General features: G+C 41.3%; 1 protein-coding gene across 3 annotated transcripts; it reads left to right on the top strand.

Moving 5' to 3' along the window:
* Positions 1-136: 136 nt before the first annotated feature.
* On the top strand, positions 137-19,663 carry LOC124077034 (ADP-ribosylation factor 2). 3 transcript variants are annotated; one of them, XM_046421245.2, is made up of 5 exons: positions 137-202; positions 2,718-2,883; positions 9,418-9,528; positions 16,039-16,163; positions 17,853-19,663. In XM_046421245.2, the coding sequence occupies exons 2-5, from the start codon at positions 2,736-2,738 to the stop codon at positions 18,012-18,014; spliced, it is 546 nt and encodes a 181-aa protein (XP_046277201.1). In that variant the 5' UTR covers positions 137-202; positions 2,718-2,735; the 3' UTR covers positions 18,015-19,663. The 3 variants fall into 3 exon arrangements, 2 of the variants coding, with proteins under 2 accessions (XP_046277201.1, XP_046277193.1); XR_006846509.2 differs by lacking the exon at positions 17,853-19,663 and adding an exon at positions 15,181-15,285 and having other exon boundaries at positions 152-252; XM_046421237.2 differs by having other exon boundaries at positions 153-252.
* Positions 19,664-22,555: the final 2,892 nt, after the last annotated feature.

Raw genomic sequence — 22,555 nt, 5'->3', positions numbered from 1 at the left:
TCGTGCCGTCGCCTAGGTCGCGGGGGTCGGGCCTCCTCCCGCCCAAGCCCTTATTGTCCTTTGCATTGGTCAGACGTGTCGTCACTCACGGAACTTGGAGATCATTGGCGCAAGGGCTCCAAAAAGCGGTGGGTGATTGGTTGATTACTATTCCCGCCCCCAGCTAGTCGCCATTTTGCTGAGGGGAGCCGAAATCCTAAAGGTAAGGGGAGTCAGTAGGTGTTCCTGTATCGGTGCTGACTGAGGCGACCGGTGAGTCGTGGGATGGAGGGGGACAGCCACTCTCAATACCTGGCTAGGTTTCCGACCCACGGCGGCCGAGAAACTGGACAACAGCGGTGGCCTGCCTGAAGGGGTTGGGGTCTGCTGTTCCTTCCCCGCCCTCTGTAGGGCCAGGCAGCCGGAACCCAGAGACGCCGGGCAGGCTTCATCGCGTAGCCCTCTTGCTTTCCCGAGGGCCCATAGATTGAGAGGCAGCGGCCTGGCGGCCGGGGCAGGAAGGGCACTCGGCTGTCTTACCCAGCCCCACGCGCCCGGCCGCTGTTCATTCTCACCTTGGCCAAGGCTCTCGTTGATGCCCTTGAGGTCTTGCTGTCGTTTCTCCCCCCTGATCATTTGCTGCTCGTGGCGAGGGAGGGTGAGCATGCCTAAGAGGCTCTGTGGTTGACCATGTCTTATTTTAGAGGGTCTCCAGAGGAGCCTGGATGTCTGGGACCTCGCGCATAGGAGTAGCAAGGCTAGGGAAGAGAAGCAATGGGGGAAAACCGAGAGGATTGCAGTGTAGGGTTGGGCAGGGGTAATCTGACATTACCTGCTTCTAGGGACCTCTAACGGGAAGTACCTTACCTCCCACAGCATGTTCCTTACAGTTTTCCTGTCTGTGGGACTTGTCCTTATATCGGAAACAAGGGAAAGGGATCACTAGTTTTGTGAACCAACAGATTCTGAATGTTTCAGTCACTGGACTGTTTTATTTTAGATCTGTAATAAACCTTTTATAAACGATTAAAGCAGTCATTCTTTGGTCACTGTTCCTTATTTGTGTACAGGAGAAATGCTATGTTCGCTTTCTCCCCTAGAATGTAATGGTGTGTACTTGGACATAATCCATGATGTTAAGTTAGTATAGGAAACTTGAATTTCAGAGGTGGTGCGTCTGGAATTTAGTGACTTCCCCTCTGAGGTCGCTGGGGTCTGGATGAATAGGAGTGGCTGACCTGACCTTATTGCATCTTTTTCTCCCTCCCCCTAGTAAAGCTTTCCTTGGTTAGCAATTTAAAGGGAAAATCATACACTCTGGAACAAGGATGTATGTCGTTTTTCTTTTTCAACAGCCTTTATCGACTTCCAAGAGCTTAGTTAGAAGTGTAAAAAATGTACTATACTACTTTTTGTGGAGGTGGGATAGGTACTGGGGATTGGACCCAGGGGCGCTTAACCACTGAGCCACATCCACAGTCCCTTTTTATATATTATTTAGAGACAGCCTCACTGAGTTGCTTAGGCTGGCTTTGAACTTGGATCCTCTGTTCTGTGGAGCTGCTGGGATTGTAGACGTGTACAACTGCGCCCGGCTTTTTAAGTCTTTCATTGGAATATCAGGCTGTTGATTCAAATAGGTGATCTATTAAAGAATAAAGAGTGTAAATTTCTGCAAAGCTAGCCTGACTTTGCTATTGCTTTTACTTTATATATCCTGCCAGGTGCTTTGCTGAAAAATAAAATATTGAATATTTATGCTGTTAGAAGTCAATTTAGTAATTAACTTTTGGGGAGTAATGGAAGGGTAGAACACAAGGAGAATCTGTACTGGTAATCATCTTTTTTTGATTTGGTAACATAGGTGGGTTTGGTTCATGAAAATTCATTGAATTTACAGTAATTTGTAAGTAAATTATACTAAAATAAAAAGTTTTAAAAACTGGTGAGGGTTACCCCATAGAATATTGGATACTATCATTACTCCTCAACTCTGTCTAGTTAATTTTTCTCTTGGGAATTTAGTATCACAGTGATGGATTTCATCAACTCAGAAATTTCTTTTGGTTCTTTTCTGGGTACTGGTATTGTGTGTTAGCCAAAGGCAGCTGCAGTTTCCAAGAGATTGTTATTTACCTGCCTTAAGGACTTTGCTTTATATTGTGTAAAATAGCCAGGTATACCAATAATTCCAGGCTGAGGCAGAAGGATCACAATTCAAGGTCTGCCATGGCAATTTAACAAGACCTTGTGGCAACATAAAAATAAAAAGGACTGGGGATGTAGCTCAGTGGTAGAGCACCCCTGAGTTCCATCCCTAATACCACACACACACATATACACACACACAGTTCCATGTTATATAAAATAAACAGATTCTCTGCTTCCCAAATTCTCATTTCAAGAGAGTTTAGAACAAGGTATAGATGTGTATGATGTGACATTGCTTTCAAACTTAAGACAACTAAAGGTTATCACAATTGTATAGCATTGAGGCTGTGTTTCTTCATATCCCACTTGGAAGCTGCTGTGGAAAATAGAATTTTCTGGCAAGGCATCAAAAGGCTTAGTTGAGTTTCTCTTTGAAAATGAGATACACTATTCCTTATTGGCCAAACTGTATTTAACATTCTTTAAGTTTACTAGGAGCTGCCTCTAAATGCAACCTCGAGTTTATGTATTTTGCTTTTATATCTCAGCAAAGAATAATTATTTGACTTGTTTTTCTTTTCTTTCAGTTACAGAATTAAATTACAATGGGGAATGTTTTTGAAAAGCTGTTTAAAAGTCTATTTGGGAAAAAAGAGATGCGGATTCTTATGGTGGGTTTGGATGCAGCCGGAAAAACCACCATCTTGTATAAATTGAAGTTGGGAGAGATTGTGACTACCATCCCTACAATAGGTATGTGAACAAATGTGGGGAATTCCAATTTACAAGTTTACAATATCGTATATAATACTTTAACATGCTTCTTATATTATTGAATATTTTGTTTTGGAAATCTTTTCTGCTCCAAGAGCATAAACTTCTTCTTCTTTTTTTTGGTACTGAGAATTGAATCTGGGAGCACTCTACCACTGAGCTATATCCCCAGTCCTTTTTATTTTTATTTTTATTTTGAGACAAGATCTTGCTAAGTTGATGAGGCTGGCCTTGAACTTTCGATCCTCCTACCTTAGTGTACAGAGTTGCTGGGTTCTTGGGATTATAGGCATGGATCACTGCACCTAGCCAAGAGCATAAACTTTTTGAGGCCCCAAACCAGGTTATATATACTTTTCCCAGTCGCTCTTCAGAGTCTTTAGAACATTCCTAGGTTTATAGGAGAATCATATGAACATATTTAGGCTAAGCAAATCTAGCCCTATCTGCTTGGAAAGAAGAAAAGGATAGTAATAATTAAAACAGCGAGGAGAGTTCTGCCGTTTCTCTCAGTGTGGGTCCCAGCATAAACCTGAGGTGAGAGCTGGGCATCTGCTGCTGCCTCCTCAGTCAGCCTCCATTCCAGCTGGCCTCTCTCAGTCCAAGTGTCTCTTCCCACTAAGTGCCTCCTAGTGTTTAAATGGGGTGTGATTTCTTCTCTTCACTCTGGCTCAAGCCAACTACTTGAGATAGTGTCCAAGTAAGACAGTTGACAATCTGGTGCGTTGGTCTTACTGTGGATGAGCACTGTTTTTATGAGCTCTTTAAGGGATTTGCTAAGGCAGTTTTGACAGAACTTAAACTTTGTCTTGTGAACTGCCTGGAGAACCAGACTCCTGAGTAAGGATACACTCCACAGGACAACATGTGAATGTTAGCACTGGACTGGGCCAGGACCCAAATGATGCACTTTTCCATTGGGCAGTAGCTTCAGAGATTGCAACATTGGAAGAAGACAATTCTGATGAGAATGTTCATATACACAATTTGAAAAATACATTAATCTTAAATGAAAATAGCATGATTACTTAACTTTCTCTAATTATAAAAAAATAGTTTCATACGTACAAGAAATATAGACAGATTTTGAAAAATGTTCAATTAAGATTTTTGTAAAATCATATGCATGCTGTTTTCCCCACTTACTTTGCATTAGATAATACATTTGATCCACTTTTTGTTATTTCCTCCCTAAAGGACTTCTTTCTTCCCCTTTCCTCCCTTTACATGGTAAGCATCATTTACCACTGGTGAATGAGTTCAATACTGATTTGTGGTAAATTGTTAAACTAATGGCCCCAGTGAGTCATGACCCTCAGCATCTGAGCCCTTGAGCAGTCTCCTTCCTCAGTGATACTGAGCTTGGCCACATGACTTGCTTTAGTCAGTGAGACATTGGCAAATATAATTAAAGCAGAGACTTGACAAGTGCTTATGTAGTGGAACTTGCCTTCACTGAAAACTACCACCGTCATCAGTTGAAGAAAGCTGCTTGCTCTTTGAGGATGAACTGGGTGTGGTGGCGCACGCCTGTAATCCCAGCGGTTCCTGAGGCTGAGGTGGGAGGATTGTGAGTTCAAAGCCAGTCAGCAGTTTAACAAGGCCCTAAGCAATTTTTTGAGATCTTATCTCTAAATAAAATAGAAAAATGGTTTGGGGATATGACTCGGTGGTTAAGTGTCCCTGGATTCAATCCCTGGTATTAAAAAAAAAAAAAAAGACCACTGTGAAACAGACCCAGCACCCTTCTGGCTTATTAGCTAAATGTGGCTTGGAAAAAGGCTAAGTAACCCAGAGAAGTGTCTCTGATAAATAATGCTTACATTGAGACCAAAAGAATGAGCTGGTGTTCACTAGATAAAGCAAGCAGGGACTAAGGAAGATGTTGATACAGATCAATGTCAAGTTTTAATAACTGGTTAGTATTTCATTATATGGCTATATTTTTAACTAATTTCCATTGATGGCTAGTTGGGTTATTTGCCATTTTTTTTGTAAGGATGCCAAAGTAACATATTTCAAATTTTTGCAAAGGTGTTCTTTATTTCCATGCAGTGATTTCTGGAGGTGGATTTGCTAATATAACAATGTCTATTTTAAATGTGTACACAGATTGCCAGACTATTCTCTAAAAAAATTGCATGTCCTTTTTAGTGCTAATTTCTCCTGGAAATTTGCCAATTTCATAAAGGATAAAACCACTTATATTAGGATGTCTTTTTTGAGGGGGACGGTTTACTATGGATTGAACCCAAGGAGGCTTTACCACTGAGCTACATCCCCAGCTATTTTTATTTTTTGTTAAGACAGACAGGGTCTTGCTACATTGCTTAGGTCTGTGCTGAGTTGCTGAGGCTGGCCTCAAACTTGAGATTCCCCTTCCTCAGCCTCCTGAGCATCTGGGATTACAGGTTTGTGCCACCACACCTGGCTAGGATATCTTTTATGATAAGTGAATATATTCAAATATACATTGGTTTTCTGTAACTTGTTTTTGATACTGTTCAATTATTTTTCTGTTGGGATGTTTGTCTTTTAATGATTTGAAAAGACAAACTGACTCATGAATTCTTGTCATATGTTCATTTTCCAGTTAGTGATTTGTCTTTCAACTTTGATTTTTTTCTATATTTTGCTATAGGTAAATTTAAATTATTAGATAACCAAATTTACTAATTTTTCCTTATTCAGTTTTGATAATTTTCTTAATTTTTTTGGTTTTAGGCATTGAACCCAGGAGCATTTTATCACTGACCCAGCCCTTTATTTTATTTTGAGACAGGTCTCACTAAATTACTGGGGCTGCCCTTGAACTTTCTATCCTCCAGCCTCAGTCTTCTGAATGGCTGAAATAAGAGGTGTGTGCCACTGTGCTGGCTAGTTTTGATCATATTTTTAGAAAGGTCTTACCCACTTGGAGATCATAAAAGTATTCACCAATATTTTGTTCTGCATTTATGTTGTTATTATAAGTAAAGTGGGTATTTGATTATAATTTTCAAGTGGGTAGACTAGTGCTGCCCAGTTGCTCTTTCTGTAATGATAGAAATGTTCTGTGTGTGCTGTCCATTGTGGTGATTAGTAGCCACAAGTGGCTGTTGGGTACTTGAAATGTGGCTCATGCAATTGAGAAGCTGTGCTTTTAATTGTATTTAAATAAATGAATTAGCCACACATGACTGGTGGCTATGGATTAGACTTTGCAGAGGTAGACAGTTACCCAGTGCCATTTATTGAATAAGTTTTCCATGCTGATTTTAATGTCCTATCACATACTAAATTCTCACTGGTATGTGTGTCTTTTTCTCGACCACTTCCTGTTGTGGTCATTGAATTCTATTCAGGTATTACTAGGATTTGGTAATATCTTTAAGAATAATTCATTATTTTCAGAAATTTCCTGACCAGGTTCACTTGCTTATTTATTCAGGTTGCCAGGTAATTTTGGCAAGTTTTCTGCAAATTTACCTACTTGCCCTCTGTAGGATTGGAATGGCATTAAACATATATTTATTGGGGCTAGGGATGTGGCTCAAGCGGTAATGAGCTTGCCTGGCATGCGCGGGGTGCTGGGTTCAATCCTCAGCACTACATACAAATAAAATAAAGATGTGTGTCCACTGAAAGCTGAAAAATAAATATTAAAAAATTCTCTCTCTCTCTCTCCCCTCCCTCCCTCCCTCTTCCTCCTCCTCCTTCTCTCTCTCTCTCTCTCTCTCTAAAAACAAACAAACAAACATATTTATTCAGCAAGAATTTAGCTTGTTGCAGTGTAATGAGTGTATCTCACTAAAATAAGGCATGACCAAGATGAGACTGGAATGTGAGCAGGTCCATTGTGTCCACTGTCGCTGTGGGCCTTGGCAGTCAAGTTTGGGGTTCAGGATATGAGAAGCCAAGGAGAGATTATTATTGTTATTATTATTATTTTTTCTGGTACCAGTGATTGAATCCAGGCCTTCATACATGCTAGGCAAGTGCTATGCCACTGAGCTACATCCCCAGCCCTTTATTTTGAGACAGGGTCTCATTAAGTTGCCCAGCTAGGCTTGAACTTGTATTCCTCCTGTCATAGCCTCTCAAGTAGCTGGAATTATAGGTAGGTACCACTTTGCCTGCAGAGATATCCTTTCTTTCTTTTTTTTTAATTTAAAATATTTCAGTCAAACAAATGTGTAGAAAATAATGCACATTATGTCCACATTATGTGTTTTTCTTTCTCTTCCCTCTCCCCTTGGTACTGGGGATTGAACCCAGTGGTACTTTACCACTGAGTTAAGTCCCTATCCCTTTTTGACTTTTTATTTTAAGACAGGGACTTGATAAATTCCTGAGGCTGACTTCAAACTTGTGATCCTCCTACTGCAGCCTCCTGAGTCACTGGAATTACTGGTGTGCACCACCATGCCTGGCTCTACATTGTATTTTTTTTTTTAATTTTTACTTTTTAGAAGTGGATGGACCTTTATTTTATTTATTTATATGCCGTGCTGAGAATCGAACCCAGTGCCTCATACCTGTTAGGCAAGTGCTCTACCTCTGAGCTACAACCCCAGCCCCTACATTGTATGTTCTTAACAGGTTGCTCTGATTGGGAAAATGGTGAATGGCTGGAGAGAAGAGTGTCTACAGGGAGATTAGTTAGATTGTTTCAGCAATTGAGGCTAGAAATGATGATTTCTTGGGTTAAGGTAACTATCAGATATTTAGGAAGTTGAATGGTAAGGTTTGGTAGTGGGATTTTGAGGGTGAGAGAGGGTTGGAAGTGTATGGGATGCCTCCCAGGTTTTCAGCTTGTGGAGCACAGTCAATGAGGAAATAACTATAGAGAGGAGTAGGTTGAAGGAGTAGGGATCTTAAGTTCGTTTTTGACAGATTGCTTTATTTTGGGACCTTGCAGACATCTAATTGAAAATGCTGATTATGAGCTTAGGACAGAGGTCTGGGCTGGAGGACATACAGTTGAGAATTGTTAGTACAACTGTTAGATTGCCTAGGGAGGGGTGTGGAAAGAGGAGAATAGATGTGGCAGGATGGACTTATGGGAATCCATCATAAGAATCATTTGATGTGGATTTACTTACAAAAGAGGCTGAGAAGGTACAACTGTGGAAATAGAAAATGGGAAGCCACAGTAGAGTTTCAAGGAAAAGTAAACAGTAGGGTCAGATATAAAATCAAATTACCTAAGAACTGAAAAGCATGTGTTTGATTTATTGAAATTGAGATTGTTGCGGACCCCCAGTGAGACTCAACATGGTGGAGCAGGTGTTCTTGGGATAGAAGTGACAAAGTAGGCTCGATGAATATATTTAGCTGAACTTCAGGATGTAGCAAAGCATCCTGAATCATAGAGACACTTGACTTTAAAAGTGCAAAGAGAAGCTGGGAGCAAGCCTGTAATTCCAGCAACTTGGGAGGCTGAGGCAGAAGGATCATTAGTTCAAAGCCAGCCTCAGCAATTTAGTGAGGCCTTAAGCAGCTTAGTGAGACCCTATCTCAAAATAGGAGAATAAAAAGGGCTGGGGATATGGCTCAGTTGTTAAGTGTCTCTTGGTTCAATCCCCAGTACCAAAAAGAAAAAATAAAGTGCAAAGAGAAGATGATAACAGGTGAATATGTAGAATCAAGGAAGGGATTTTTAAATTTATTTATTTATTTATTTATTTATTTATTTATTGTGGTACACAGGATCTAAACATGGTGTGCTCGACCGCTGAGCTATGTCTATCCTGACCTTTTCCTTTTTTGAAACAGAGTCTCACTAAGTTGCCAAGGTTGTCCTCAAACTTGCAGTCCTGCCTCAGCCTCCTGAGTCACTGGGATTCTAGTTGTGGGACACCATGCCTATCAGATTTTTTTTTTTTTTTTCGGTGAGGGGAGATATAAAAGACTTAGGCATCCTGAGAACAAATAGGAGATATTTGGATAGGGGAAGAGAATAGCAATAGCAAAAGATCCTTGTCCGTTTGGGTGGATTGCATCTAGCACATAAGTAGAGGAATTTGCAATTAGATAGTTGCTTCTTTCCATTCTTCAAAGATGGAGGAAGAAAAGTGTTGCTGTAGGTGTAAGTTTTTACACTGTGTGGTGAGAAGTGGAAGTCAGTTCCACAGGTGACATCTCTTTGCTCTGAAATACACTGAAAAGTGTTCTGCTGGAGTTTGGAAAGTTAAGAAGGTTTGAGACACAGGCATGATGAATGGCAGAGTGAACCAGCACATTCTCTTTTGTAAGCTATGGTCTTCACAAAGCAAGCTGCTTTGTAAATTGAAAGTACTATCCAGGGCTGGAGTTGTGGCTCAGCGGTGAAGCGCTCGCCTAGCACATGCGAGGCACTATTTGACCCTCAGCACCACATAAAAATTAATAAGTAAAATAAAAGTATTGTGTCCATCTACAAATAAAATATATAAATGTATTTTTTAAAAAGTACTATCTAAATGTTAGTTGATATTTTGAATTGGTCAATTAGCAGAAAATCATAACAGTTTTTCTATCTTCCCAATTTAGGTTTCAATGTGGAGACGGTAGAATATAAAAATATCAGCTTCACAGTCTGGGATGTTGGTGGCCAGGACAAAATCAGACCTTTGTGGCGACATTATTTCCAGAACACTCAAGGTAAAGTTTGGTATTGTATATATTCAATGTATCTAAGATGCTGGAAAAGATACCTGGTGGTGCTCAGCTTTATTTGGACTCTTAACTCATTTCCTCTTTTCTGCTAGCAGTACTTTCTAGATTTTTTTTTTGAGATGTGGTCCCTGTGTTCCTAGAGAAAGAACTTGAGCTTTAACTCCTCTTAATTTGGAATGGCTAGAAAATAGTAATCCTGATGAATTTCATCTTTCAGTTCATTGAGAGTTATTTGTACCTTAAATGAATTTCCAGTCTCTGAACAGTTTAAATTCAATTAACTCTTTTAAATCTGTTGAGATTATCTGAAAATCATCCCTCTAGAGAAAACGAGATGAACAAGGATGACTGGAACCCAGAATCCTAAATCCTGGCCACAGTTCTTCCCTGCTGCCTTCCTGCTGTACACATACCTGAACAGGCATGAATATCCCAGATCGTCACCTTATTGGAGTCTTAAAAGTAGAGATCTTAATGTACTCATCCATCAATCTAAGTATACTACCTATATTTTGGATGAACAGTGACTTACTGCATATTGCTTATTAAGTCGTAACTGTTCACATCGTTTTTACACCCTGATTCTCATGTAGAGTCTTCACCATATGTCATCTGCAGATTACTCATTTTAGAATTTACTTGGAGTATATTACTTTTGAAGATTCTGCTGCTGATGGGGTTTTCATTGCATGTGTTTGATTGACTTGAACTTGCCAATCTTTCCAGTCCAAGCACCCAAGTTCACCTATCTCTTTATATTTTTCATCATTGTGTTAGAAGTTACCTTTGGACTTGCTCTATTTGCAGTTATCTTCTCAGCCTATAGATTTTAGAATGTCTTAGAGGATGATGTAATGGACCCCATATACCCATGACTCAGCCTCTGCAGTTACCAACACTTTGCCCATCCTTGATGCCTTTTACTCACATATTCTGCAAGATTCATTTCTAACTGATGAAGTCTTTTATTGTTTTGTTTTTAAACATAATCTGTATTCAATTATTACACTTCCAAAATTAATGATGCCTTTATCTCTAATACCAGTCTTTATTCAAATTTCCCTATTATCAAATGTAGCCTGTTTTATTTGTTTGCATTTCATTGTTCTGTCACTTCAGTATCTTATTCTACAACAATTCCCTCTCTCTTTCTTTTTCCTATGCCGGGAGTTTTGGTTTAATGCTTATTCCACATTGTGGATCTGTCTAATTTGTTGTGGTGCCATTTGGCTTGTTTTTCTCTCTGTAGATCTGGTATAAACTGGTAGCATGTTATAGAGGCTTGATCTAATGTCCAGTTCATTTTTTGGGGCAAGAATACTTAAGCATTTATCCTGTTATATCACACAGAATGTATATATTACAAGAAGTTTGATTATTGAACTTAAAAAAGTATTTTTTTTTTTTTCCATTTTAAAAAATGTTTTTGTAGCTAGGCACAGGGGCACACCTGTAAACCCAACTACTCAGGAGGTGAGGCAGGAGAGTCACAAGTAATACTGCTTTGATTCAGGTACAAGTATCTGTTTGATCCTTGTTTTCACTTCAATACCCCCCCCCCCCCGCCCCCGGTACTGAAGATTGAACCCAGGAGCACTTTACCACTGACTAATATCTCTAGTCCTTTATATTTTTATTTTGAGACAGGGTCTCTCTAAATTTCTGGGAGGCTGGCTTTAAACTTGCCATCCTTCTCCCTCAGCCTCCTAAGTAACTGGGATTATACCAGCTTGTTTCATTTCTTTTGGGTATATGCTTAGGAGTGAAATTGCCAGGTAACTGTTTTTGTTTTGTTTTTTGTTGTGGTGGTGATGGTAGTGGTAGTAAAACACATAAACTTTACCATCTTGATCACTTTTTTGGGAGGACTAGAGATTGAACCCAGAGGTGCTTTATCATGAGCTATATCCCCAGGGGGCCACATCCCCTTTAAAATTTTTTTTTTTTTTGGTAACAGTCTCAATAAGTGTCTGAGGCTGGCTTTGAACTCGCCATCCTCCTGCCTCAGTCTCCAGAGCCATTGGGATTACAGGTGTGTGCCACCATGCGTGGCTTAATCACTTTTAAGTGTATAGTTCTGTGGAATTAAATATACTTCATAATATTGTATAATCATGACAATCATCTATCTTTATTACTCTTTTCATCTTGTAAAACTGGAATTCTGTATCCATTAAACATAACTCCCTATCCTCCCTTCTACCTAGCCCCTGGGGACTACCAAGTTTTCACACTTTCAGAAATGCCAGATGGGTTCATATGACTTCAGCCTACTTCCCTCAAAATAAATTTCCCATCAACCTTTCGCCTCATGATTTTAGCTTAAATTGAAGGCTGTTGTGTAGATCTTTAATTCATTAGGAGTTACAAAATGGCAATTTCTCTAAATCCTATTATTCCTTCTTGCATTTATTAGCCCTAATCTTTCTAAACAAAGAATTCCCTCATTGAAGATTTGGTTTCCCTGAAAATAGTTTGTTCAAGGAAGGCAGGATAAATGCTTCATTCTTTTATTGATTCTTTTTTCTTTTTAGAGAAACCACTTGATAACCCCAGTGACTTCCCTGGTGAGGCTTAGATTTTTTATATTTTGTGTTTCAATCTGTTGTAGATTTTTTTTTGGATAACTCAAGAGTATCTGTTTATCTTGGACTGACACTTCCCAGTTTGGCTAAACCTTTGCAGTTTCTCATCTGAATTAAAACCAGAATACTTGGGTTTGAACCACAGACAGCTCTATGAACCTTGAGAAACTTAGCTGATCTCTTCTCTCTCCTTTTCCTCATCTTCAAATGGAGACACCTGCATCACTGGGCTGAAAGGAAATTAATTTTATAAAATGCTTAGTTCTGTGGCTGAGGTAGTAGGCACTCACATTGAAAGCCCAAATTGTTTGAGGCTTTACTTTGTCGTTCTCTGGCAAGATTCTTTTTTTTCCTATCCTGCTCAGGTTTTCACATTCAAACACCACATTGAAGTTCCTTTTTTTCTTCAGTCTTCTGTTTATAACAAGCCTAATTTTACTGAATTTCAGTCACTATTGCTTTGATGGCAGAGGGCTGGCTTTTTTCTAGGTTCTTGGGGTGGGTAATTTAGACTCTTCATGAAATAGCAAATGGAACCAGTTTGAAGAATGGCTTTGTTGTCTCTGGCTGGGCCACATGTCTCAACCATGAGCAGTTTTGGATGCTGCCCTTGTTCTTTCTGCCAACTTTCTAAAGGTCAGGCTGTCTTTTAAATTTTCTGTATCAGTGTGTCAAGTGTGACAGAATTCAATGCATGCTTTTAGCACTCTATTAAGACATTTTATTGTGTGTTTATTACCTGTATAGATTGGAATTTGAACTGTTTATGCAGTTTCTTAATGGATATGTTTTATTTTTGTTAGGAATGGCAAAGGGATAACATGTCAGCTTTTGCTCTGTCAATGTGGTATAGAATGCATAAAGTGGTCCATTCACGTGTGGAAGGTTTTTTTTTTTTAATCCTTGATTATAGGTCCAGTTATTTTAATTTGTTGAACAACAATATATTTATATGGTTTAAAATTCAAAAATAAGGAAAAGGGTATACAGAGAAAAATCACCATTTTATTCCTCAGTTTCTCTCCATATATAACCACTGTATATTTGTCTAGACATATTTAATGTTTTTACAAGTGTGTGTGTACACGCACGTATGTATGTATACACTCATGCTTTTAAAAACAGTATGCTATTCATGTACAAATGTATTTTTTCTAGATTCTCTTAGATCAGAAGGGTAGTCAGATAATGCTAGATGCTAGATTCTTAGGTAAGGGCCTATGTTAAAACAGTATAAAATAGGATCTAGTATTAGGAAGTTTTATTTTTGATAGGAATGGCAAAGGGATAACATGTCAGCTTCTGCTCTATCAGTTTTGCATTAAAGACTAAGAATCTTCTTGGCTTGTTATGATTAAGAGTCCAGAATTGCTGGTAGCATATCAAACATTTGGGGGAGTTTTGAATGTTTTGCTTTCTCATTGTTAGCCTGATGTGACGTAACTGGTGTGAATTTAACTCACATGCAGAGGTGTGGGCACTCGTACCTGCCTGCACTGGCTCCCCCAGGTGAGTCAGGCAGCTGTCGGGTGGGTGTGGGACGCACAGAGGCCGGGGTGGAGGGGCAGCCCTGGTTTCTCTCCTGACAATTGTGAAATCTCACTGACAGGGGGAACCAAGAAGTCAACTTGTCCCACTCCCCTTTAGCAGTGTCCCCAGGAGTTGGGCCTTAAGCTGGGTATAAATATCCCTGTGGCAGGAGAGCCTTCTGACACAGCCTGTGACATCTGCAGCGCTGCCGATCCTGTAATGCTAACTTGCTGTAGGTTTTACTACCGGTCTTCAGTTTCCTTATAGAGCAACATGAAATACCTTGAACCTTTTTATGCCACAGCCCTTCAGATGCTCAAAGACCACTCTCAACCCCTTATTGAGTCTTTTTCTCTAGTTGATATCTCCCCTGCTATCAGTTATTCTTTATATGACCTGGTATCTGAATGTCTTGACTGTCCTGGTCGTTCTTCGAGCTCCTCCAGCTTGCTGGTATCTTAGAATACAGGGTCCAACGCTGCCCTTGTAGTGTTCCCAGGACAGTCCGGCTAATGTACCTGAAAGTCTGCTCATTATCACCAGTGCCCCAGAACCTGAATTTGGGACAAGTTAGTGCTTTGAAATGGCTCATTTCAAATGGCTCACTGTCAGCCAAACACCAAGTTTTTGTTACTTTCACATGGACGACTGCCAAGTCTTTTCTCTTGTACCTGGATGGTGTGTCACATGCCTCCTGTGCACCTCCTCTGCAGATTCTTTTGGCCCTGCTTATTCCTGTCTCTGGTGTAGCAGAAACTGGGTTTGTGCAGGTTTCAGCCACCTTTATGCAGGTGTGATATGGTGGTACCTTCATTTAGCCTGCTCCAGGTATTTCACTTCCTGGGATTTCTCTTAATGTTATGGTATGAGCTGCAAAGACTTCTCACTATCCATCATCCAGAGTTGGGCCACATTTCTCATGTTAATGTCATAGTCTTACATAAGATTTCCTCACCAGCTATAGCAGGTTCAGGGTTCCCAAACCACCCTCACTTCTAACTAGATGGCTGCAAATTTTGCTGTTTCCTACCATCTCTACGGATTTGATCATTTGTTAGAATGACTTACAGAACTCCTGAAAACACTGTACTTAAATTGACTTGATTATGGCAAAGGGTACAGATGAACCAATTAAAAGGAGAGACACAGACCTGGGAGGGTACCAGACACAAAGCTGCCATTGTCCAGTCCCCATGGTTCAGGATATGTTACCTTTCAGCACATTGATGTGTGACAGTATATAGATGGCCAACCAGGGAAGGTTACCTGAGCTTTCATGTACAGTTTTTTGTTTTTTTTAATTAAAGCTTCATTGCAGAGGCAGGATTGATTGAATCATTGGCCAGGTGAGTCCAACCCTGTGCACCCTCCCCCAGGTGATCTTTTTTTTTAACTACCTCAGGCCTACCATGAATCACCTCATTAGCATAGCTCATCAGGTGTGGGCCCACCATGATGACAGATACTTCTCTCACTCTGAAAATTCTGGAGACAAAGATCAGCCAATTTTTTTTTTATACAGATGCCCATGGAAATCTCTTGACTTGGGAGCGTGACCCAGAAATATGAATGGCTTAACACCCTGTGGAGTTCCTCTTGACCACTGGGGGATGAGTAGAGAAGAAGGGTAAATGTTTTGTCCCTGGGTGGACAGTTCTGAGAGTCTTTTCATATGTCTTCTTACAATGTCCAACAGTATCAAGCACTGGTCACATAGAAGAAGCCAAAGGGATGACTCGTCCTTTATCTATCTATCTATCTATCTATCTATCTATCTATCTATCTATCTATTTATAGTTGTAGATGGACAAATACCTTTACTTTGTTTATTTATTTTTATGTGGTGCTGAGGATTGAACCCAGTGACTCACACACTCGAGACAGTACACTACCGCTGAGCCGCAACCTAGCCCTGTTACGGCGACTCCTCTGTATAGCGGCTGTTGCCCCTTCTCTGGTTTGCTTCCTGCATCCCCCACTCTTGCTCCCTGGGATCATGTCCCAGAGAAAACACCTGTACCTGGGCCCTGGCCTCAAGCTTTGCTTTTTGAGAATCAGCCGTAGAATACTATTTTATTAAACTTTAAATATTTTTCAAAATCCTTTTTTTCTCTGATATAGAAATTAAGTTACTAAGAAATAAGCCTAATCTTTTCTCTGTGTCGTCTTGTTATCGTTTGTCTGGTGAAGAGCTGTAATACTTCTGGAAAAGATACGTGAGGTGAGTGTGTGGCAGCTTCCTAACTCTGGAGATCACCTGTCCCTTCGTAGTGATTGCTTTTGGTGAAACTGCACACACAGGCAGAGAGAAGCTCTAAGGATATAAAAACAGCTTCTCTCTCAGGTTCATGTTACTAACATGCTTGTAATTTCTTTTCAGGTCTGATTTTTGTGGTTGACAGTAATGACAGAGAGAGGGTCAATGAGGCCCGGGAAGAACTAACCAGAATGTTAGCGGAAGATGAACTCAGAGATGCAGTTTTATTGGTGTTTGTAAATAAACAGGTATCTTGTTGGTTTTCTGAATACTGAATTCAGAAAATTTACTGTCATTTACTGAAATTTACTTTCAGAGGTCTCACCTAAATATCTAGATATTTAAATTAGAGATCCCTCTCTCCAGTCCTAACCATAACCTTTTCCACCATCCCTTTTTTTGTAATGCCTTGTATTCATTCATTCATTCTGTAAATAGCGGATTGAGCATCTACTAAGTTCCCCATTTTATTTTAGGTATTAGGTAAATATGTGGCAGTGAGCCACACAGACAAAAATTCTCTGTCATGGAGTTTACATTCTATGGGAAGAGATGCAGTCAGTAAATGATCTGTGATGCCTTGGGGGGAATTGTGGAAGCATTCTAAGCCAGGAGGAAGGGAGCCACGTGGTTCTAGGAGCAGATGAGTGGGGGAAACAGAACAGAGATTGGACCCTATAGGGCCTGAGCTTGAGGAGGAAAGCACTGGTACATAAATGTAAAGCAGTAAAAGAAGAGCACTGGGCTGAACCCAGCATGAAGGGCCAGTCCCATGGAACTGTGCCAGCCTGAGGTGACCACTGTTAAACAGGCGGTGTTGGTAATGTAATTGGGATCATGCTGTTCTGACGATGTTGTTGCCTATTTTGTCCCTTTTTTGGGGGATCCTGTGACGGCTCCTCTGACCTAAGGGTCTGCAGAAAGAGAGCGAGCATGTCCTGAACCATTTTATTGCAGAGAAACCATTCAAATGAGGCAAGGGGTCAGTTTCAGGGGGTTGAGTCTAGCTTCTTGATGTCTGCTGTCAGCAGGTTGACTGGCATCTAGGAAGGCCACACCCAAAGACAGAGCAAGAGAAGGGGACATGCAAAGGGTGTTTCCATGGAACATTCTATCCCAAACAGGGCAAAGGGGTAATATCACAAAGGAACAGGTGAGTGTAGCTCAATCCATGGGACGACACACATCCTCAAACTTCCAGGACCAGGGCAATGTCCAGATCACTACAAGATGTAGTGAGGGTCAAAACCTCACCGGGACGGAGAGTGGCCTCCCACATATACCTTTGAGGTCCTTCCATTGCCAGTTTGTGTAGATAATCTTTGTTCTTCAATGCTAATATAGTCAAATTTAATTTGAGCTTACTGTGTGTCAGGCATGGTTTTAGGCTCTTGGAATACACCAGGGAACAAGACAGAGTTTTCTGCCCTTGTAATACTTTAATTAGGGGAGACAGATAATGCATAGTAAACATATGAAATAAGTAACTTTTATAATATGGTCATGGAACGCACCAATTAGAGGTCACATGGTCTTGGGTCCCACAGGTCTTGGGGCCCATCCTAAGAACTCTGGCTCTTTCTTTGAGAGAGAGTTAGTAAGAGTTTTGATCGGATGATGCTATCTGGCTTTCACTAGCTAGGTTGAGAACAGGCTTTACAGAGCAAAAGCAGAAGCAGGGAGACCAGTTGGAAAGTCATTTCAATAGCCAGTGAGAAACTGGTGGGATCAGACTAGGAAGTAGTGAGAAGTAGTCAGATTCTGCAGATATTTGGTGTGGACTCAAGAGGGAAAAAAAGTTAAAGATGATTTTTAAGGTTTTTGGCCTGAGAAACTAAGATAGAGAAGACTGGTTTGGGGAACATTTCAGGAAGAAGAGCACATTTTGTTGTATGGATACAAAATAATAAACGGACTTTTGCATTTTCTTTTTCTAGGACCTTCCCAATGCTATGAATGCAGCAGAGATAACGGACAAGCTCGGCTTACATTCCCTCCGCCAGAGAAACTGGTACATTCAGGCTACTTGTGCTACCAGTGGAGATGGGCTTTATGAAGGCCTGGACTGGCTCTCCAACCAGCTCAAAAACCAGAAGTGACCCGAAGCAGTCCATCCCCTGTGCATTGTGGCAAAGCCAGCTGGTCTCCTCTGGGTGCATGTGCACTGTGAGGAGCCTTGGTGGCTGTGTGGCTGGGAGTGGGGGCAGCTTTCTCACACCGTGCCTTATACACGCTATAAGAAAATCAGTATTATGTTTTAAGAAAACCAGTGTTACGTTTTAAACGCTACTTTCCATTTCAATAGCTTCGATGACCATTTTTGCAGTTGATGGAGGAGTCCTGAGGGCTCCCTGGTGCACAATAGACAGAGTGATCTTGAGGGTGGAAAGGGGAGCTGGAGAGGAGTAGAGACAGGTCCAGTTACAGCCCTGGGTCTGGCATCTCTGCATCCCTGGAGTCCTGTTAGACTTGGGTGTCATTTTGTAAGAAGGAAGGAAGGAAATGCCATTTTTTCCCATTCCTGCCAAAATTTGAGTGCTTTAAAGCAAATGATCCTCAAAAAGAAAAGGTACTTACCATAGTGTGAAGAGGCTCTGATTGGAACATTGCTCCTAAGTTCTACTTTAGCCCAGACTTTCTGATTTTTAACATGCTTTAGTTAAAGAAATCAGTGGTTTCTTTGAGTGCCAAGATTCTGTAACTCTAGAAAATTCTCCAGTCCTTCCCTTAGGCTAGTCCTCCCATTACTTGCCAAATGGAGACCATTGGGGGTTAGCCCGGTGTGAGGCCAAGGCTCTTTCCTGGAGCCTCACCGTCCCTGGTGGAGCAAGGGCTCCGCAGGGGAGGGAGGGTGAGGGTCAGGTGGCATAAGTGAGGAGGTTGGTTTGTGTTCTGGTGTCACTGCCTCAGGTTGTAGGCCCCGAGGCTGCTGCTCCCACTTCTCTACTGTGTGCTGAATGTTCTACACAAAGCAGGGGGTTCACTCCTGTGTGGAGCCATCCATGTCCCACTGTCTTAGTCCACCTTTAGGATGTTGGTTAGTTCCTATTCCCAGAATCTCACACCTGTGAGTTGTGAGAAAGTCAAAAGGTTAATCTTGGGGAGGAAGTTCCCTCACTGCTGCCCCTGGTATTGCCCTGGAGCTGGTGCTAAGTCTTCTTTAAAAAACATCTCTTGTCTAGATGGCTCTCCCTGCTCTGACTCCTGCTCTGGATGGAGTAACATCTTAGGAACTGTTGGGAGGCAGCTTTATGCTTTATGTTGCCTCCAAATATCAATAAGAATGAGACAAGCTAGTTTCACTCAGTCTTGAGGTCTTTTGCCCAAATAACTAACTGTTGGCCAGATTTGTATATGAGCACTTCGACCATTTAAGGTTTTAAAATTCCTTTTTCAAAAAAATCTTGATTGACATTATAGAGATGGGAGCATAAAGTGAATCTTAACAAGAGTAAACCTTGTTTATTGATAACAATGAAGTTATAATAGGAAAAAATTCCTGCCATGGTAAATGTGGGGCATAATGGTTTTTCTTTAAAGAATGAATGCTCATTGCAATACTGGCAAGGCCAGATTTGATGTTTAATAGTAATTCCTGAGAAATATTTAGATTGTAGGCCTGAAATGGCAGGGACTGTATCTCATACTTTTGTATTTATGCTTAGTCCAGTGTACTTGGTATGGTGCTAGGCCTCATTGAATACCTGTGGATTGGTTGGACAATAAAGAACTTGCTTTGGAAGGAGGAGAGGATGGATACAGACTTCTTGAATATAAAATCTCTTCCCCTGCCAATTTGGACTCTTGAACATGAGTAGGCACATGTACCACGGATCCCTGTGGAAGTACTGCCCCCACCCCAGGACTTAGTGGTCATTGGGCCTCACACACTTTTCATTGCAGTCTCTCACCCCTGTGGCTTTGGAGCTGGGGAGTCAGGATAAAGGTAAGTGGAAGGGGGCATTTGAGTGTAGTGGTTTCACGCAAAGACCCAGGTCCCTGAAAGCCATGTTCCTATCCTGCAATGTTGCTCACGAGTGCTCTTAGCCTCCATATTTTTGAGCCTCAGTTTATTTAACTGTGAACTGGGGATACTAATCCCTACCACATGGGGTTGTGAGGACTGGCTGTTGCATGCCTTGGAATGCCTTGCTTTGCTCTTTTCCTGGAATATCTTGATGTTCAGTGCTGGTGCAAACTTATTTATACAAGTGGCAGGAGTCTTACTTCATCTCTTTCCTGCTTTATCCATCTGCTTGATGGCACTGAAAGTTCTGTCCATTCTAACCATGCTAATTGCTTAAAGATCAGTTGGGATGCTCATGTAAAAAGCACACAATTGGTTCCCACCCTGTTTTCTTCCCTTTTTTTAATACTAAAGATTAAACCCAGAAGCATTCTATTCCTAAGCTACATCCCCAGCCCAGTCCTTTGTATTTTGAGACAGGGTCTTACCAAGTTGTTGAGGCTGATCTTGAACTGGAGATCATCCTACCTCAGCCTCCTGAGTCACTGGGATTACAGGTGTGCCACCTTTTTTCCTTTTTGTATAATTCTGTGGGTTTGAGTATCTTCACAGAGTACACAGTCATCACCACTAACAGACTATTTCCATCACCACAGAAAGAATCCTTGTAACCACTGGTCTCAGCTCCCCCACCCTGAACTGCTAACTCCGAATCTGTTTCTCTAGATTTTATTTATCTGCACAGGTGGGGGGTCTGGGGAGCTGGTGGGTGCTATAAAAGTCCTGAAGTGCTATAAGCCTAATCACAGCATCAGTCCTATGGCTACAGAGTAGCTGGTGACGCAGAGCCCCAGAGAGGAGCCCAATAGTTCTGGCCATGGACTTGAGCCTGGAGAGGGGAAAGGGTACGTTACTAATTACAGAGTGAAGAGGGATGTGTGGTCACTATGAGAATGGAAGAGTTCTGAAACTGGAATCAGGCCCATAGAGCTCCCACCCTCCACCCTCCACCTGCTGGATTCAACTGACCATTCAACCTCTGACCCTCGATTCTTCACCCAGAAGCAGAAGTTACCTGGTTTCTGGGGGTACAGCTCTGAATACCCAGAAGATGAGATTGTGTCCAGTGAGGGCTCTGAGTCAATTCTATATGTCACAGAGCATGTAGTTTGATCTGTTGTAAATAATGCCATAAAAGTGCTACGGATATTTATACCTGGTATTGGGACAGAAAAGGTTTGTTGTCTAAGCTTTGAAGTTGGTTTCCTGTGTGACACTTTAAAGTGACCTAGGGTCTTTCACATGTCTCAGGTAGAAGTAACTGAGTGGTACATAGAAAATCTAATAATATGCTACATTGAAGGGTTTTTTTTTCCTTAGACATTTTTTTTCTTTCTTTCCTGGGGATTGAACCCAGGGCCTTGTGCATGTGAGGCAAGCACCAACTGAGCTATATCCCCAGCTCCAAATTTTTGATATTTAAAAACAAAACAACAACAACAAAAAACGGACGCTTGGTGGTACATGCCTATAATCCCAGATATTCAGGAGGCCGAGGCAAGAGGACTGAAAGTATGAGCCCAACCTAGGCAATTTATTGAGACCCTGTCTCAAATGATAAAAAGGGCTGAGTGTAGGGGCTGGTGTTGTGGCTCAGCGGTAGAGCACTTGCCTAGCACATGTGGGGTGCTGGGTTTGATCCTCAGTACTACGTAAAAATGAAGGTATTGTGTTCAACTACAACTAAAAATATTTTTTAAAAGTGGGGTGCTGGGGTTGTGGCTCAGTGGTAGAGCATTTGTCTAGTGTGTCCGAGGCCTGGCTTCAATTCCCAATACTGCAAGCAAAAAATTGGTAGCAGCTTTATTTTTTTTTTTTATTTTTTAAAAAAAAAATTTTTTTTTTAATATTTATTTTCTAGTTTTCGGCGGACACAACATCTTTGTTTGTATGTGGTGCTGAGGATCGAACCCGGGCCGCACGCATGCCAGGCAAGCGCGCTACTGCTTGAGCCACATCCCCAGCCCTGGTAGCAGCTTTATTGAGATGTAATTCCCGTACTTTACATCTCACAAGTTTAAAAGTATACTCTTCAGTAGTTTTCAGTATGCTTACAAGTGTGTGCACCCGGCACTGCAGTCAACTTGAGAATATTTTCTAAAGACAAGACACCTGTGCTCTTTAGTATTTGCCCTACATTTTCCCCATACCCAGCCCAACAACTGCTAACCACTGATCTACTTTCTGTAGGGGATCCTTTTTTTTCTTGGGGATATACTAGGAATTGAACCCAGGGGTACTCTACCACTGAACTACATCCCAGCCCCTCTTTTTAAAAAAATTACTTTTTATTTGAGTCAAGTTCCCCCTAAGTTGCCCAGGCTGACTTTGAACTTGTGATTCTTCTGCCTCAGCCTCCCAAAGTAGCTGGGATTACAGGTGTGCACCCCTGCAGTGACTGGGAATGTTTTTAAATTTTTTTTTTCACCACCCAAGAAGCATCATGTTGAGAACTTTTCTTTTTAATGCATGGCACAGAAGTCCTCTCTAGGAGGATGCTGTGGCCACACAAGCATTGGCTAGGTGACTTTCAAAGATGTCCAACTATTAGAACAGCTACTGTATTTGGCCAGGGCTTGCTTGCTGTGGCTTATTGCCACTAGGTGGTGCTGC

This window comes from Marmota monax, unplaced genomic scaffold (genome assembly GCF_021218885.2).
Source record: "Marmota monax isolate L192 unplaced genomic scaffold, Marmota_monax_Labrador192_F-V1.1 WCK01_AAM20220418_F8-fsc00322, whole genome shotgun sequence".
Lineage (NCBI taxonomy): Eukaryota > Metazoa > Chordata > Mammalia > Rodentia > Sciuridae > Marmota > Marmota monax.
Note: the sequence above shows the minus strand (reverse complement) of the source record. Positions and strands in the feature narration are given on the sequence as shown.

What these genes read in the sequence shown, in the direction of transcription:
- LOC124077034 (XM_046421245.2), top strand. Translation starts at nt 2,736, where the DNA reads ATGGGGAATGTTTTTGAAAAGCTGTTTAAAAGTCTATTTGGGAAAAAA. An exon ending in GACTACCATCCCTACAATAG is followed by an intron (nt 2,884 to 9,417) that starts GTATGTGAACAA and finishes TTCCCAATTTAG; the next exon opens with GTTTCAATGTGGAGACGGTA. An exon ending in TTATTTCCAGAACACTCAAG is followed by an intron (nt 9,529 to 16,038) that starts GTAAAGTTTGGT and finishes ATTTCTTTTCAG; the next exon opens with GTCTGATTTTTGTGGTTGAC.